General features: G+C 41.5%; 1 protein-coding gene across 1 annotated transcript in view; it reads right to left on the bottom strand.

Moving 5' to 3' along the window:
• Positions 1 to 15,790, bottom strand: part of LOC122548438 — a 113,566-nt gene that overhangs the window by 26,654 nt on the left and 71,122 nt on the right. The window contains exons 20-22 of the mRNA XM_043687102.1: positions 14,611 to 14,839; positions 5,422 to 5,624; positions 3,720 to 3,875 (exon numbers count right to left, since the gene is read on the bottom strand). Coding sequence (XP_043543037.1) covers positions 3,720 to 3,875; positions 5,422 to 5,624; positions 14,611 to 14,839 — 588 coding nt within the window. The remainder of the gene's footprint in view (positions 1 to 3,719; positions 3,876 to 5,421; positions 5,625 to 14,610; positions 14,840 to 15,790) is intronic.

Below are 15,790 nucleotides of genomic sequence, written 5' to 3'. Positions count from 1 at the left end.
TTGTTCCCTGGCTTGTCTTTACCGCCCTTCTTAAACAGTGGCACCACGTTTGCCAACCTCTAGTCTTCCGGCACCTCACCTGTGACTATCGATGATACAAATATCTCAGCAAGATGCCCAGCAATCACTTCTCTAGCTTCCCACAGAGTTCTCAGGTACACCTGATCAGGTCCTAGGGATTTATCCACCTTTAACCATTTCAAGACATCCAGCACTTCCTCCTCTGTAATCTGGACATTTTGCAAGATGTCACCATCTATTTCACTACAGTCTATATCTTCCATATCCTTATCCACAGTAAATACTGATGCAAAAAATTCATTTAGTATCTCCCCCATTTTCTGTAGCTCCACACAAAGGCCACCTTGCTGATCTTTGAGGGGCCCTATTCTCTCCCTAGTTACTCTTTTGTCTTTAAAATATTTGTAAAAACCATTTGGATTCTCCTTAATTCTATTTGCCAAAGCTATCTCATGTCCCCATTTTGCCCTCCTGATGTCCCTCTTAAGTATACTCTTACTTCCTTTATACTCCTTCTAAGGAGTCACTCGATCTATCCTGTCTATACCTGACATATGCTTCCTTCTTTTTCTTAACCAAACCCTCAATTTCTTTAGTCATCCAGTATTCCCTATATCTGCTAGCCTTCCATTTCAACCTGACAGGAATATACTTTCTCTGGATTCTTGTTATCTCATTTCTGAAGGCTTCCCATTTTCCAGCCGTCCCTTTACCGCAAATATCTGCCTCCAATCAGCTTTCAAAAGTTCTTGCCTAATACCATCAAAATTGGCCTTTCTCCAATTTAGAACTTCAACTTTTAGATCTGGTCTATCCTTTTCCATCACTATTTTAAAACAAATAGAATTATGATCACTAGCCCCAAAGTCCTCCCCCACTGACACCTCAGTCACCTGCCCTGCCTTATTTCTCAAGAGTAGATCAAGTTTTGCACCTTCTCTTGTAGGTACATCCACATACTGAATCAGAAAATTATCTTGTACACACTTAAGAAATTCCTCTCCATCTGAACCTTTAACACTATGGCAGTCCCAGTCGATGTTTGGAAATTAAAATCCCCTACCATAACCACCATATTATTCTTACAGATAGCTGAGATCTCCTTACAAGTTTGTTAACTCTATTTCTCTCCCCACTGATGTTCCAGATCTGCTGACTTCCTCCACAGTAGGAACGGTTTATCATGGTACAGCCTCAAATTGCAATACAACCCACAATCCTCAGGCCTCATGGTCAGCAGAATCTCTGAGGTCAGAACAATCTAGGATTGAAACTATGGAAGTAGCTCAAATCACTGAAAAGGGTCCAAAACAGATTTACAAAGATGACGTCAAAAATGCATAGTTCCACCTATCAAGTTCTTTGATTGATATCTGCTGTACAGGACAAGGTGAACAATCCAAGTTTCTTTTCTATTGAAGAGCAAAGGCTAAAGGGTCCTCTCAAGATTTTTAAAATTATCACGGGTAATGACAGAGTGAATACAGAGTAAAACACTCGTGAAGAATATTAAAAAGAAACCGGAGGCCAACAATATAAGATGATCACCATTGAATCAAATGGAAATTCTGAAAAAGTGTCCCAATCTGGAGAGTGGTGACCAACTGGAAATCACTACCAGAGGGACAGGTTAAGGTGAAATTAGAATGAACAATAAGGGAATAATGGGTCATGCTGATAAAGTGAAGTGAGAAAGAATTTCAGGAGACTCAAGCCCTGGCAGGGACATATGGGGCTGAATGGCCTGTTACTGTACTGCAAATCCTATCTAATTCTATATGAAAAGTAAATTAAGAACTTACTAATGTTCTTCTATACTGCTTCCATTTTGTTTCATATATTTTAATGAGAAGTGGAACTGCCACATCCAACACAGTTTAAACTAAATGATTTGTTCCCACTTTCATTATGAAGAACATTCAGAATATCAGAAAATCTGCTTTCCTTAACTTTCCTTCTAAAGTAACCTGAATTCCAATTCTTGTACAATACAAGGAGCAACAGAAAGAGGTTAATGGAAAAAAGATTAACATCCAAAGGATGAAGAAATTAATGTGAACTGTGAGGGACACCTGACATTGGAACAGATTTTATTTATTGAGAGAGAACAGGCTGGAATCTCACGTTCAGCGGGTGATGAGAAGCTGACAGTGGAAGACTGTGTGGATATGTAGCAGGTGGCTAAATATCTTTTCTATTGATTTTGACCTTTCCCATTACCTTGGATATTTCCCAATGACTTCAACTACCTCCACTTCTTCTGCCATCACTCAAAAGTAAAATCCATTCCAGTGATTTATTTTTAAAGGCAAATTATTCAGTCATAAAATCTTAAACATATAAAACTAGGATTATTGTTGGCCACACCAGCGAAAGAATGCATAAAAGCAACTTTAATTTTCTGGGCTGACACTTTAGAAGCACTAAAAAAAAGACCCATGATCTTGATTTAAATATAAAGCTATAAAATGAAGTCAAGCATAATTTTCCATCTGTGGCATAGCCTGGATTTAGCTTTGTGCTGAATGCATCAAACTGGATTAAATTCAAAGCAGATTTCATAAACTGTGGATTTGTTAAAAGATCTGCATCCTTCTACCTAGTTTATTCACTGGTGGTGCATTTTTAGTATGGCACGGTGGCTCAGTGGTTAGCTCTGCTGCCTCAGAGCTCCAAGGACCCAGATTTCATTCCACTCTCAGGCGACTCTCTGTGGAGATTGCATGTTCTCCCTAAGTCTGCGTGGGTTTTCTCCAGGTGCTCCAGTTTCTTCCCCAAACTCCAAAGATATGCAGGTTAGGTGAAGTGGCCATGGGAAATGCAGGGTTACAGAGATAGGGTGGGGAGTGGGTCTGGGTGGGATGTTCTTCTAAGGGTTGGTGTGGACTCGATGGGCCAAATGGCCTGTTTCCACACTGTAGAGATTCTATGATTCTAAATCAAAGGAAACCTTTAGACATATATCCAAAAAATGCATCAGAAAAAAGTATTCTAAGTTACTTTGGTTACATGGGCTAAGCCCCAATTAATCCTTGTCTCTCCATGTGGAAATTAATTCTGTCCCTCAAAATTTTTTCCAATTTTTTCCCTGTCATTGATAGACTCACTGGCCTGTGATTTTCCCGTTTATCCTTATCACCCTTCTTCAATAATGGTACCACACTATCTGTCCTTCAGTCCTCTGGCACTCCTCCAGTAGTCGGAGACGATTTGAAAATTATTATATGGATGTGCCGGTGTTCAACTGGGCAAAGTTAAAAATCCACAACACCAGGTTATAGTCAACAGGTTCAGTTGGAAGTACAAGCTTTGGGAGCATTGCTCCTTCTTCAGGTAACTGATGGAGCAGGATCAGAGGGCACAGAATTTATAGTAAAGATCAAAGTGTCATGTAAGTGATGCGACATATTGAACAAACTTAGATTGCTGTTGTGTGATTTTTAACTTTGAAAATTATTGCCAGAGTTCCTGATATCTCCTCACTTGCGTCCCACAGCATTCTGGATACAGCTCATAGCTGAGATCACCAGCTCTGCATTCACTGCAGAATGGGTCAGGGAGGGTTAAAGAAACACCAGTGTTGAAAATATATAACAGGTAAAAAATCCCAGGTATGCTTACAACAGATACAAGTGAGACATTGAGACCAATAAGGTTTATGATTCCTCTGATTATAAGCAGGACTTTGACTGTGATACCTGTCAACATTACTGCTGTCTTCAAGCAAACTTGTAATGAATACGGGAGGGGGCTGATCAGCTTTCTGTTTATAGGCTGCGAGTTCAAACTGTACAGGCCGCAAGTAGAGATGGAATTCCTCGAAACCCATTTGCATTGCAGCAGACTTGTATAATCTGGGAATAAAGCAGGAACGTTATCAGAGGTTAATGTATTCTAACCAGTTTAGAACCTTTCAAAATCAAGGAATAAACAATATATGACAATTTAAACATCATTTTATAACAATCCCACATTTCAACTTTGTTTACTGGAATAACTGAGGTGCAAATTAGACACGAGCAATTTGCTAAAATATTAAGCTAACAGCAAATTTTAAAGGATGAGTATATTTTCTCTCCACAGATGTTGCTGAGTTTTTCCGGCATCCGCAGTTTTTTTGGGTTTGTTTGATGAGTATATTTTCCTCATTCTTTGTCCAGCTGAAGTTCCTAGAATTCCATTTGCCTGCTGTACCTCATCCATTACTCATGGATATGCCTCAACATTCTGTATCTGTACATCATCCAACTGAATGCACCTCCGCTAGGCACAGCCCAGCTGAGGCCAGACTTACTTAGCACACACTTACTATGATGTGTGACTCAAACTCTACAGAAACACATTTTATACCTCAGATATACATGAAAAATGAAAGAGTAACCCAGTGCTTTTGAGCCATCTTAATATTTTGATATTGACGTTCTGAGCTTTTGATAAAAGTAAATACAGCATGTCCAAAACCGAAGCACACATCATGTGAAATATGTCTCCCTCTGCAGGTACAGATCCTGACTTACAGCAAACACCAGTTTAAAATAAATTCTCACAGTTTCAGTTACCAAGATCTGGAAACCACCCTGGCTGTGTCAACAGGCTCTATACTGAATAAATCAAATATGAGAGAAAGAAGCAGCACACAAGACAGAATCTAATCTGTTAATAATCAATATTCAAATGTGGTGTAATTAGGATAAATGTGTAGGTCTTTCATTGGCTTTTAATACAGTAGGATGCTAATTCAGATTAGTTTTTTCAACATGGCAGAGCAACCTGAAGAGAAATGCACTAATGTGAACTTTTACCATTCAGTAAAAAAAAAAACACATTGCCTCACACGTGGAATTCCTTACAGTCAGTTCACAGATTCAACCACAATCTCAGGGTTTTCAAGAGCGGAAACAGTCCAATATATTAGTGAAAGACAAACATAAACTGCTGGAGGAACTTGGCAGGCCCAGCAGCATCTGTGCAGAGAAAACAGCGTTAACGTTTCAAGGTCAGTTCTGACGAAGGGTTAGTGAGCCAGCAACATTAACTCTGCTTTCTCACCACAGATGCTGCCAGACCTGCTGAGTTCCTCCAGCAGTTTCTGTTTTCCTTTCAGGTTTCAACCATCCGCAGTTCGGTGTTTTAACTTAATCAAATTAGATAACCAGTCCCACACCGATCTTGACAATAGCTGGTGCAGGTATGTCAGGCCGAAAAGCCTCTTTCTGTACCATAACACTTCTTGTGATTCTGTGACTTCATACTCACTGGAGTGAGAGTGGCAGTGGTTAAAAACCTGACAGAAAGCTTCCTGCTTGAATCTAACAGAGGAAGAACCAATGAGGAAGGGAAGGAATATGGAATAGACACACTCAGAAACGAAGACAGTCACACCCAAAGAGATGCGCTTACCGAGCTAACAAGGCAGTTTCAGATGCAGCCTCTATCAAACGATGGCGCAGTGTGATGATCTCCAAAAGCCTGCAGAATGTATGCAACATAAAGGTTTGATTTGCTGCTCCTGGTCTACTTTCAACTTCGCCTGAATCTTTCATGAAGGAAAGCCCAACGTCTCTGACAAAGAGCGGATCATCGATGAACACTCCCGAAAACAACTGCAACAAGAAGAAGCGCAAAGGAACAAGGGCAGAGTGAATTTGGTCAAAGTCAAATTGGCTGCCATCTCCTCAAAGGTCATTACGTAACTGTGTTTACATTCTGAGGTCAACTTGAATCTGTCATTTATGAGGTGGGTTATGACTGCAGAGCGAAATATAAAAATTGTATACTCCTTAGCCTTCATTGCAGTTTATTCTAATTTCAGTCAATTTTCACTCAGCTCATTTTAACTTCCAGGTCTCATTTATAGCTTGCAGGTACTGCTTAAAAAGACATGAGAAGTCATTTTTCTTTTCGCAGGGTACGGAGGATCCTACTTCTCGTAGTAATCCACAGGACAGCTAAATTTGGACTTTCTGTTAAGGCCGCATTGAACTGTTTTCAGGCTGATGGAGAAAGCCACAGTGACTTCTCCACTCATCCTACAATGTGAATAGCATTGATGCACTTGGACTTGAATTTCCATAACACTATGAGTCTCCTGCTTTAAACTGTGGGTCTCATTCATCTGCAAAGCCCTTCAGGGTAACAATACAAATGGGTGACTAATGAGACCATGAAATGTAGCAGCAGAAATTGGCTACGGACTCCTCAATACTTGCCTTCCCACCTACCTTTGTGTCAGATATAGTATATTCACTTCAGTTATCCAAGTCATTAATATACATAGTAAATAATTGTAGCCCAGCACTGATTCCTATGGCATTCCACAAGTTACAGATTCCATCCCAAAAATGCCCCCTTCAAATTTCTAAGTTTCATTAATTAGCCAATCCTTCATTCATACTCTGACATCATGGGCTTTTATCTTATTGAGTAGTCTAATATGTGATACCTTAACAAGTGCTTTTCAAAAATTCAAGTATATTCCAGAATCTCTCAGCCCCCTTGGGCCACCCCCTCATTCCTAATGAAGAGCTTATGCTCAAAATGTTGACTCTTCTGCTCCTCGGATGCTGCCTGACTGGCTGTGCTTTTCCTGCATCTTTGACTCTGATCTCCAGCATCTGCAGCCCTCACTTTCTCCCATATTACATCTACTGGCTACCCTTTATCTATCCTGCTTGTTGCCTTCTGAAAGAATTCTATTAAATTTGTCATCATTCACGAAGCCATGCTGACTCTGTTTTGTACGAAGTCAGCATGGCTTTGTGAATGATAAATATAATAGATTGATGTTTGATCATGCTTTGTATTTCTAAATACTCTGCTATTACATCCTTTATAACAGGCCCTAACATTTCTTTAAGGAGAAAGTGAGGACTGCAGATGCTGGAGATCAGTGCTGAAAATGTGTTGCTGGAAAAGCGTAGCAGGTCAGGCAGCATCCAAGGAACAGGAAAATCGATGTTTCGGGCATAAGCCCTTCTTCAGGAAGGGTTTATGCCCGAAACGTCGATTCTCCTGTTCCTTAGATGCTGCCTGACCTGCTGCGCTTTTCCAGCAACACATTTTCTGCTCTAACATTTCTTTATAACAGATGTTAAGCTAACTGGCTTATAGTTACCTGTTTGCTGCCTTCTTCCATTTTGAGTAAGCAATTTTCAAATCTTCTGGGACTTTTCCAGATTTTTGGAAGATTACTACCAGTATTTTAACTGTCTCAGTTGCTACTTCCTTTAATAGCCTAGGATGCAACTCATTAGATCCAGGGGACTTATTGGTCTTTAGCATCACTTGTTTCCCTAGTACTTTTTCTACAGTGACAGTTAAGGGTCAGTTTCTGAGTAGATTTCTGACAGGTGAGTAGGATTAATATTGATCCCTCTACCTCCTATTTGTTCAGCAAATAACAACAAGGAACTAGATTTATATCACACAGGTTAGGCAGCATCAACGGAGAGAGAACAAGCTAATGTTTTGCATCTAGATGACTCTTCATTAGAGCTGACATGAAGTGTGCAAAGGGCAGCATTTATGCTATATTGGGATGGGGGTGGAATGCTGTTGGAGTCAAGATGTTGATCGTTCAGATTAAGTGACTGGAATGTGAAAATGTCAGCAGTCTTCCCCTCTCCAGCTCATTACTATACTGCAGTTCCCTAGTCAGATAAGGTTGCTACCATATGGAACAGTTCTCCTCTCTATTGTAGAATTAATAATGTACAGAACAACTTCATAAAATGGTGAAATGGTATGAAAGAGCTCCCAGTGAAGCTGGCTTTTCTTGTTCATTACACTCTCTGCTGTAGCTCATATCATAAAGGTGTCAAACAAAACATTCTCTTTTCCAGCAATGCAAAGGCTCAATGGCTTAATTGAAAAAATGTTAAGTGCAACAAAGTAATTCCAGAAAAAAAAAATGAACAAAACCATATTGTATATTACACAAGAGAAAACATTTGTAATGTTGCTTGAGGCAATAATATGCTCTCAGATGTTGGATGATTGCTGAAGCCACTGGAGCTTTGCTGTCACTATTTGTAACATTATCCAGCCCCCTTGTGGATGCCAATGTATGGTTAGCCTGTGCCAGCTGTCACTTTCTGCAATGTAACTGAATAAGCCCCATGCAACCAACAGTATCAAGTATCACTCTCTTTAGCAAAAACTGTTGTATTGTTGAGAAAAAGGTTTCAAGCTTCACTTGTCTAAGAAAATGTAGGAACAATACTATGCCATTCAGCTCATCATTTAATTAAGTTACAGCCGATCTGTTGTATTCCGGCATATTCCTTAGTACTATCAGTGAGCAAAATCGATGCAGCTCAGATTTAAAATTAATAATTTAGCTAGCATGTCGTTATAAGTCAAACAGTATGGAAACAGACTCTTCGGTCCAACCTGTTTATGCTAATATAATCCTAAGCTTGCTGTTATGGGAGAGAATTCCATATTTTCACCATTATTAGTGTGAAGAGCTGCTTCCTGTTTTCCTGACAGGTTTTGCTTGGATAGGGGCATCCCAGTGTTCCAGACACTTACACTAGTTGCAAAGCTTTCTCTCTCTACCTAATCTAATAATTCTTTCAAAATTGCAAAACCTCAATCAAATCACTTCTGAACTGTCTATTTCCAGGGAATAAAGGTTTTGTGTATGTAACCTCTCCCCATAACTTAAGCCTTGGAGCCTTATCTTGGTAAATCAGTGCTGCACATCTCCCTTCATAATAAGGGTGAAACTTTTATATCTTAGTCCCTGTTGAAAGGGTGGGAAACCATTGACAGCTGGAACTGACTTTGTAAATGCTCTTTGACTGAACCACAGTGTGAGCATTCTGACTTCAGTTTCCTGACAATACAAGGAGGGATTACATTTTAAAGCCCAGAATGGGTTATAAAGCGTCAAAAGGAGATTGGTTTTTAAACCTGTAGCAAGAGGAGACCTGAGAAGGCTGTCACCTGGGTCGCTGGCTCCTGTCTCGATGTCCCACTGTGGCATCGTGGGGGCCTGACTATTTTTGGGATAAGTTCTCCAGGGAGAGGAAGGAGAGGGAAGCTGCTCCAAATAAAAAGGTGTGGATGGAAGCGGCTGAGTAACATAACTGTGGCTCCTTCAATCTTGAGGCCATCACTGAAGACCCAAGTCCTGAAGAGGGGAGCAAAGGTGGCTGGGGTAAGACCGTAACTTGCTCAGCCTTCACCAGCTAGACAGCAATCCTCAGAACAACCACCTGTGCAGCTCAACTCATCAGTTCACTCAACTATTCCGGAATGAAGAGGTTATCATTTGAAGCAAGGTAAAACAGGTAAGACTTTACCCACTGGAGTTCAGAAAGTCAGTGATCTTATTGAAGGATTTGAGATCCTCAGAGGCCTTGACAGGGTAGATACTAGAAGGTTAGGGAAATAGATGGTGACAGCTTGAAAAATGTCCACATTACAGAGGAGGAAGTGCTGGATGTATTGAAATGCACAAAGGTGGATAAATCAGGACCTGAACTCTGTGGGAGGCTGGGGAAGTGATTGCTGGGCCTCTTACTGAAATATTTATATCATCAATAGTCACAGGTGAGGTGCAGGAAGACCAGAGGTTGGCTAATATGGTACCACTCTTTAAGAAGGGTGGTAAGGACAAGCCAGGGAACTATAGACCAGTGAGCCTGACGTCGGTGCTGGGCAATGTTGTTGGAGGGAATCCTGAGGGACAGGATGTACATGTATTTGGAAAGGCAAGGACTGATTAGGGATAGTCAACATGGCTTTGTGCGTGGGAAATCATGTCTCACTAACTTGATTGAGTTTTTGAAGAAGTAACAAAGAGGATTGATTAGGACAGAGCAGTAGATGTGATCTATATGGACTTCAGTAAGGCATTCAACAAGGTTGCCCATGGGAGACTGGTTAGCAAGGTTAGATCTCACGGAATACAGGGAGAACTAGCCATTTGGATATAGAACTGGCTCAAAGGTAGAAGACAGAAGGTGATGGTGGAGGGTTGTTTTTCAGATTGGAGGCCTGTGACCAGTGGAGTGCCACAGGGATCAGTGCTGGGTCCACTTCTTTTCGTCATTTTTGCAGATAATTTGGATGTGAATATAAGAGGTACACTTAGTAAGTTTGCAGATGATACCAAAATTGGAGGTGTAGTGGACAGCGAAGGTTACCTTAGATTACAACGGGATCATGATCAGCTGGGCCAATGGGCTGAGAAGTGGAAGCTGGAGGTTAATTCAGATAAATGCAAGGTGCTGCATTTTGGGAAAGCAAATCTTAGCAGGACTTATACACGTAATGGTACGGTCTTAGGGAGTGTTGCTGAACAAAGAGACCTTGAAGTGCAGGTTCATGGCTCCTTTAAAGTGGAGCCGCAATAGATAGGATAGTGAAGAAGGCGATTTGTATGCTTTCCTTTACTGGTCAGGGTACTGAACATAGGCATTGGGAGGTCATGTTGCGGCTGTGCAGGTCATTGGTTAGGCCACTGTTGGAATATTGCATCCAATTCTGGTCTCCTTTCTATCGGAAAGATGTTGTGAAAGGGTTGGAAGATTTGAGCTATAAGGAGAGGCTGAACAGACTGGGGCTGTTTTCCCTGGAGCAGAGGCTGAGGGGTGAACTTATAGAGGTTTATAAAATCATGAGGGGCATGGATAGGATAAAGAGACAAAGTCTTTTCCCTGGGGTCGGGGAGTCCAGAACTAGAGGGCATAGGTTTAGGGTGAGAATGGAAAGATATAAAAGAGACCTAAGGGGCAACTTTTTCACACAGAGGTATGTGTATGGAATGAGCTGCCAGAGGATGTAGTGGAGGCTGGTACAATTGCAACATTTAAGAGGCATATGGATGGGTATTTGAATAGGAAGGGTTTGGAAGGATATGGGCCAGGTGCTGGCAGGTGAGACTAGATTGGGTTGGGATATCTGCTCAGCATGGACGGGTTGGACCAAAGGGTCTGTTTCCTGCTTACACCTCTATGACTTGATGATAGTTTGACACAGTTTAAGAATAAGAATTTTATAAAATCCCTACAGTGAGGAAACAGGCCCTTTGGCCCAACATGTCCACACCGACCCTCCGATGAGTAACTCACCCAGACTCATTCCCCTAGTACTCTACATTCACCCCAGACTAATACACCAAACGTATACATCCCTGAACACGAATAGCCAGTTTAGCACGGCCAACCCACCTTCCCTGCACATCTTTGGACTGTGGGAAGAAACCAGAGCACCCTGGGAAATCCACGCAGACACGGAGAGAATGTGCAAACTCCACACAGAGAGTCACCCGAGGCTGGAATCAAACCCGGGTCTCTAGTGTTGTTAGACAACAGTGCTAACCACTGAACAACCATGCCGCCACATGAGGGCACACTTTTAAGATGGAGGTGAGACTTTGTTTCTCAGAAGGTGAGGGATTGCTGAGCTCTGAGATGCATAGGAATTTGGGTGTCCTAGTACATGAAAGGTGCTCTTTGGAGGGTTGGTGTGAACTTGATGGGCCAAATGGACTGTTTTCACACTGTAAGGATTCTATGATCTATGATCACAAAGGTTTGGAATGCAGGCATGGCAGTATTTAAGAAAATGAATACTGGAGAAGCTTTGAGGGAATGTATGGTCTATACTGCTCCAGATTTGAATGTCTAGGAGTACTCTGTGAAATTCTATATCGAAGAAAACAATGGAGGTAGGGTTATCATTGAACTTAGGAGACAGTGAGGTCTGCAGATGCTGGAGATCAGAGTTGAGAGTGTGTTGCTGGAAAAGCACAGCAGGTCAGGCAGCGTCCGAGGAGCAGGAAAATCGACGTTTCGGGCCAGCGCCCTTCATCAGGAATGAGGCCGGAAGCCTTAGGGTTGGAGACAGGCTTCCGGCCTCATTCCTGATGAAGGGCTCCGGCCCAAAACGTCGATTTTCCTGCTCCTCGGATGCTGCCTGACCTGCTGTGCTTTTCCAGTAACACACTCTCTATTCATCATTGAACTGATTCAAACCAGAGTTAGATAGATTTTTGATAGTTAAAAAACTCATGTGGAAAAGACATGAATGTGAAGAGAAGACCTCAGCAAGATCAGCCATGAGCTTAATGAACGGTGAAGCAGAATCAGAGGGCACTATAGCCTCCTTCTGCTCCTAGGTCCCTGTGTTCTTTTCTCCAGGTACCTCCTCACATTCCCATCTGAACAGCCAAACTCTCACACTCTCGTGCTGTTCTCTTCTCACATCCATGTTTTACAGTTACCTCCAAAAAATGCTCTCCTTTCTTCCTTTCCACGTAAGTAATTATTAACACTCTCCTTGCCAGGGAAGACAGCAGATGACTTCAGGAAAAGGCCAGTGATAGGCACTTTGATGTTCAATGGTAGCACAGATCCACCAGCTCCACTGGGACAGAAGTTGTGTTCTGGGAGGCTGCAGATGTCAGCAACAACGTGCCTCAAAAACTGAAGCTTTCTAAGCAACTAGTGTTCGGCCATGGTGAGAGTGATAATCCTCTAACTATGCAGCTTGTGGTAGGGGTCTCACCTTGGAGTTGGACCTTTATGTTCATCTCATCTGCCCTACAGTGCAGTGTGTGGCAGAGGAGAAGGTGACCAGAGCCTGCTAATGGTGTTGCATCTGCTGAAACAGTTGGATCTGTATCTCCCTGTGCTCCTGATGTTCAGCAGAGCTGCAAGGTACAGCTTCATGCTGTACTTCCCTGGGATGGTGAAGACTAACAGCATAGACTGCAGCTTGAGGGCAGTGAATTGTAAAGCACGTTAGAAATTAGCAATCACCTGTTGAGTACTACTGAGAGGAAGAAATGATGAAAACAGTAGCCTCTCAGAATCACAGAATTATTATGGCACCATAGGAGGTCATTTGGCCCATCGTGCCTCCACCAGCTTTTCAAATGAGCATCATTATCCAGTGCAAATCTCCTGCTTTTTCCTGCACACTATTCCATCCCATGCTCTCTTGAATGCTGCATCTGACCATGACTGCAGCTCTTCAATTTCACTGATCAAAGCTTTCCCAACCTGTCAGTTTCACTGAAGAAACTTTTCCTGCTGTGAGGAGTCCCAATCCAATGTCAATTTTAGGGGATTTAACTCTTTCCACACACTCAAGCCAGCTTCTCCTTGTCTGAAAAACTCCCCCTATATTTTTACAGGATGCAGTGCCCAGACGTATACCCAGCATAGCATTCCAGAAATGGTCTGACAACAGCTTGGGTACATGTAGCAACATTTTTATATTTATATAAGATTTATATTTATATAATTTTAATATTTATGCTTCTAGATATATAAACTGGAAGTTTAAAAACAGGGAGGTGTTGTTACAATGGTACAGGGTGTTGATAAGGCCACACTTGAAGTACTGTGTATGCTTTGGGTCTCCCTTGAGAAGGGATGTACTAGCAATGAAGATAGTTCAAAAAAGATTCACTGGGCTGATTCCTGGGATGAAGCAGTTAACAAGCGACTAAACAGGTTAGGTCTTTATTTATTATTATTTTGAACAATGTAACGATGCTGCTCCTTTAACAAAATTAGATTGTCCTTGGTTTTTGTTTTCAGCGGGGTCATATACACATAGGTTCTGATGTGTCTGGTTTCGATGGGTTTTAGGACCAATTTGATTATAGCTAACAGATACTGCCTCAGACAACAGGCTTTCAAGTTTTTCTTAAAACGTACTTGTATAATATAAGGAGAGTGGCCAGTTCTCCCAGCTCAGCTTCCCTCTGGTTTGGTTTGGTTTTGTTTGGTTTGGTTTTAGAAGCAGTCAGGTTTTTGAGGCTGTTGGTCAAAGAAACAGCTCCATGCTGACCCTCTCTCTCTCTCTCTCTCTCTCTGACATTTCTCCTGTAAGAACCTGTGCTTGATTTTACCTTTTTTGCCAAGGGGGTATTTATGGGGATGTTTCAAGTATTTGGAACAGCATCATTAAGTTGCAATAGCGTCAACTGGGTTTTTAAATAGTTAAGTTATTTTATATTCTGTTCTCTTTAGTTTATATTTCATTCAGTAATCTTGCAAATAAATTCTGTTTTGTTTAAAACAAAGTGGTTGACCCAGCTGCATGCCTCCTGCAATATCCACACTACACCTGCTTAGAACAACTAGCAAGTGTTTTGAGGGGATCTGGCCTGGTCCATAACAACAATGAGGGATGACCTTATTTCAACATACAAGATTCTGAGGGGACCTGACAAAGTGGATGTTGAGAAGATATATCCACTAGTGGGGGAATCTCAAACTAAGGGCACATTCACTTATTTAAAACTGAGATGTGAAGGATTTTTTTTTCTCCAGGAGGGGAGTGAATGTCTGAATTCTCTACCGCAGAGAGTTGTGGAGGCTAGATCACTGCAATTATTTAAGCCTTCAGATAGATTTTTGAAATATTGAGGAGTTGTAGTCCATGAGGAGCTAACACAAAAAAGAAACTGATGCCTGAGGCAGAGCAGTAATGATCTTATAGAATAGTAGGGCAGGATAGAGAAGCCAAATAGTCTACTCCTGGTCTTATATTCTTATGTTTATGTTTTAACTGTAATGTGTAAATCTCTACCTCAAATTTGTTTACCTGCTCTGACATACTTACATCCTTTTGAACCTGGAGACTATAGCATGACTCCATCTTTTCCATGGCCACCCATTTTTCTAATGCCAAATTAAGAACTTGTTTCTCTAGACTAATGCACTCATCAGCTGTCTTCGGTCTGTGAATGTGATGCAGCTCCCAGTAAGCACGTTCTATTGTATTCAGAATACGGGAGGCCAATCCCAGTGATGGATGAAATTCCAACAAATAAATCCTTTTCAAGGCAGGACTGAAAGAACAGCAGAAGAACGACAGCATTTCATTATCTTAACATACTTTACACAGAAATCAAAATCCAAGTGAACATTTTAAAGCAATTGTTATGATAATGGGTTGGACACTGAAGTATTATGTCTGTTATTAGCCCTTCATTCCAAACGCTGTTTTTTAAAAGAGAACTGCTACAGAACATGATAACTGAAGATCTAAAAACATTATGTATGGGGCTGATAGGATGTCACACCGAACGAGTGTTCAAATAGACCAGACTGTGATCTCTTGTGATACAAAGATAATGAAGGTGCAGATGACACTCAGCTCAACAGCCAATGGACCATGTCCCAAACTGCAGACACATTTAGTGTTTATCCCTTTGCATAACAACAGGGTTTACATAGATTGTTCATCTCTACCTGAAGATTCGAGTGGGACTGAACAGTTTTGTTGAAAAGTGTGGCGCTAGAAAAGCACAAGAGATAAGGGAATATCCAAGGAGCAGGAGAGTTGATGTTTCAGGCATAAGCCCTTCATCATTCTTGTGTGTACCAAAAGGTGTATAGTTCCTTGAAAGTGCAGTCACAAGTAGACAGAGTGGTGAAGATGCCATTTGGAAGGTTTGCCTTCATTGAGTATAGGAGTTGGGAGTAGGGAATGTTGCGGCTGTACAGGCGTGAGGACTGTTGAGATTACTGCGTACACTTCTGGTCGCCCTTCCCTAGGAAGCATATTATTAAACTAGAGATTTACAAGGATATTACTGGGACTGGAGAGTTAAAGTTAAAGTTAAAGAGAGAGGTTAAATAGGCTGGGACTTTTTCCCCTGGAGCATTGAAGGCTGAGGGGGGACCTTATAAAGGTTTATAAAATCATGAGGGGCATGAATGGGATGAATATCAAAGGTCTTTTTCCTCGGGTGGGGGAGTCCAGAACTAGAGAGCATTGGTTTAGGGTAAGAGGGGAA

Source organism: Chiloscyllium plagiosum, chromosome 3, assembly GCF_004010195.1.
Source record: "Chiloscyllium plagiosum isolate BGI_BamShark_2017 chromosome 3, ASM401019v2, whole genome shotgun sequence".
NCBI lineage: Eukaryota > Metazoa > Chordata > Chondrichthyes > Orectolobiformes > Hemiscylliidae > Chiloscyllium > Chiloscyllium plagiosum.
The sequence above is the reverse complement of the archived record's forward strand: the minus strand, read 5'-3'. Positions and strand labels throughout refer to the sequence as shown.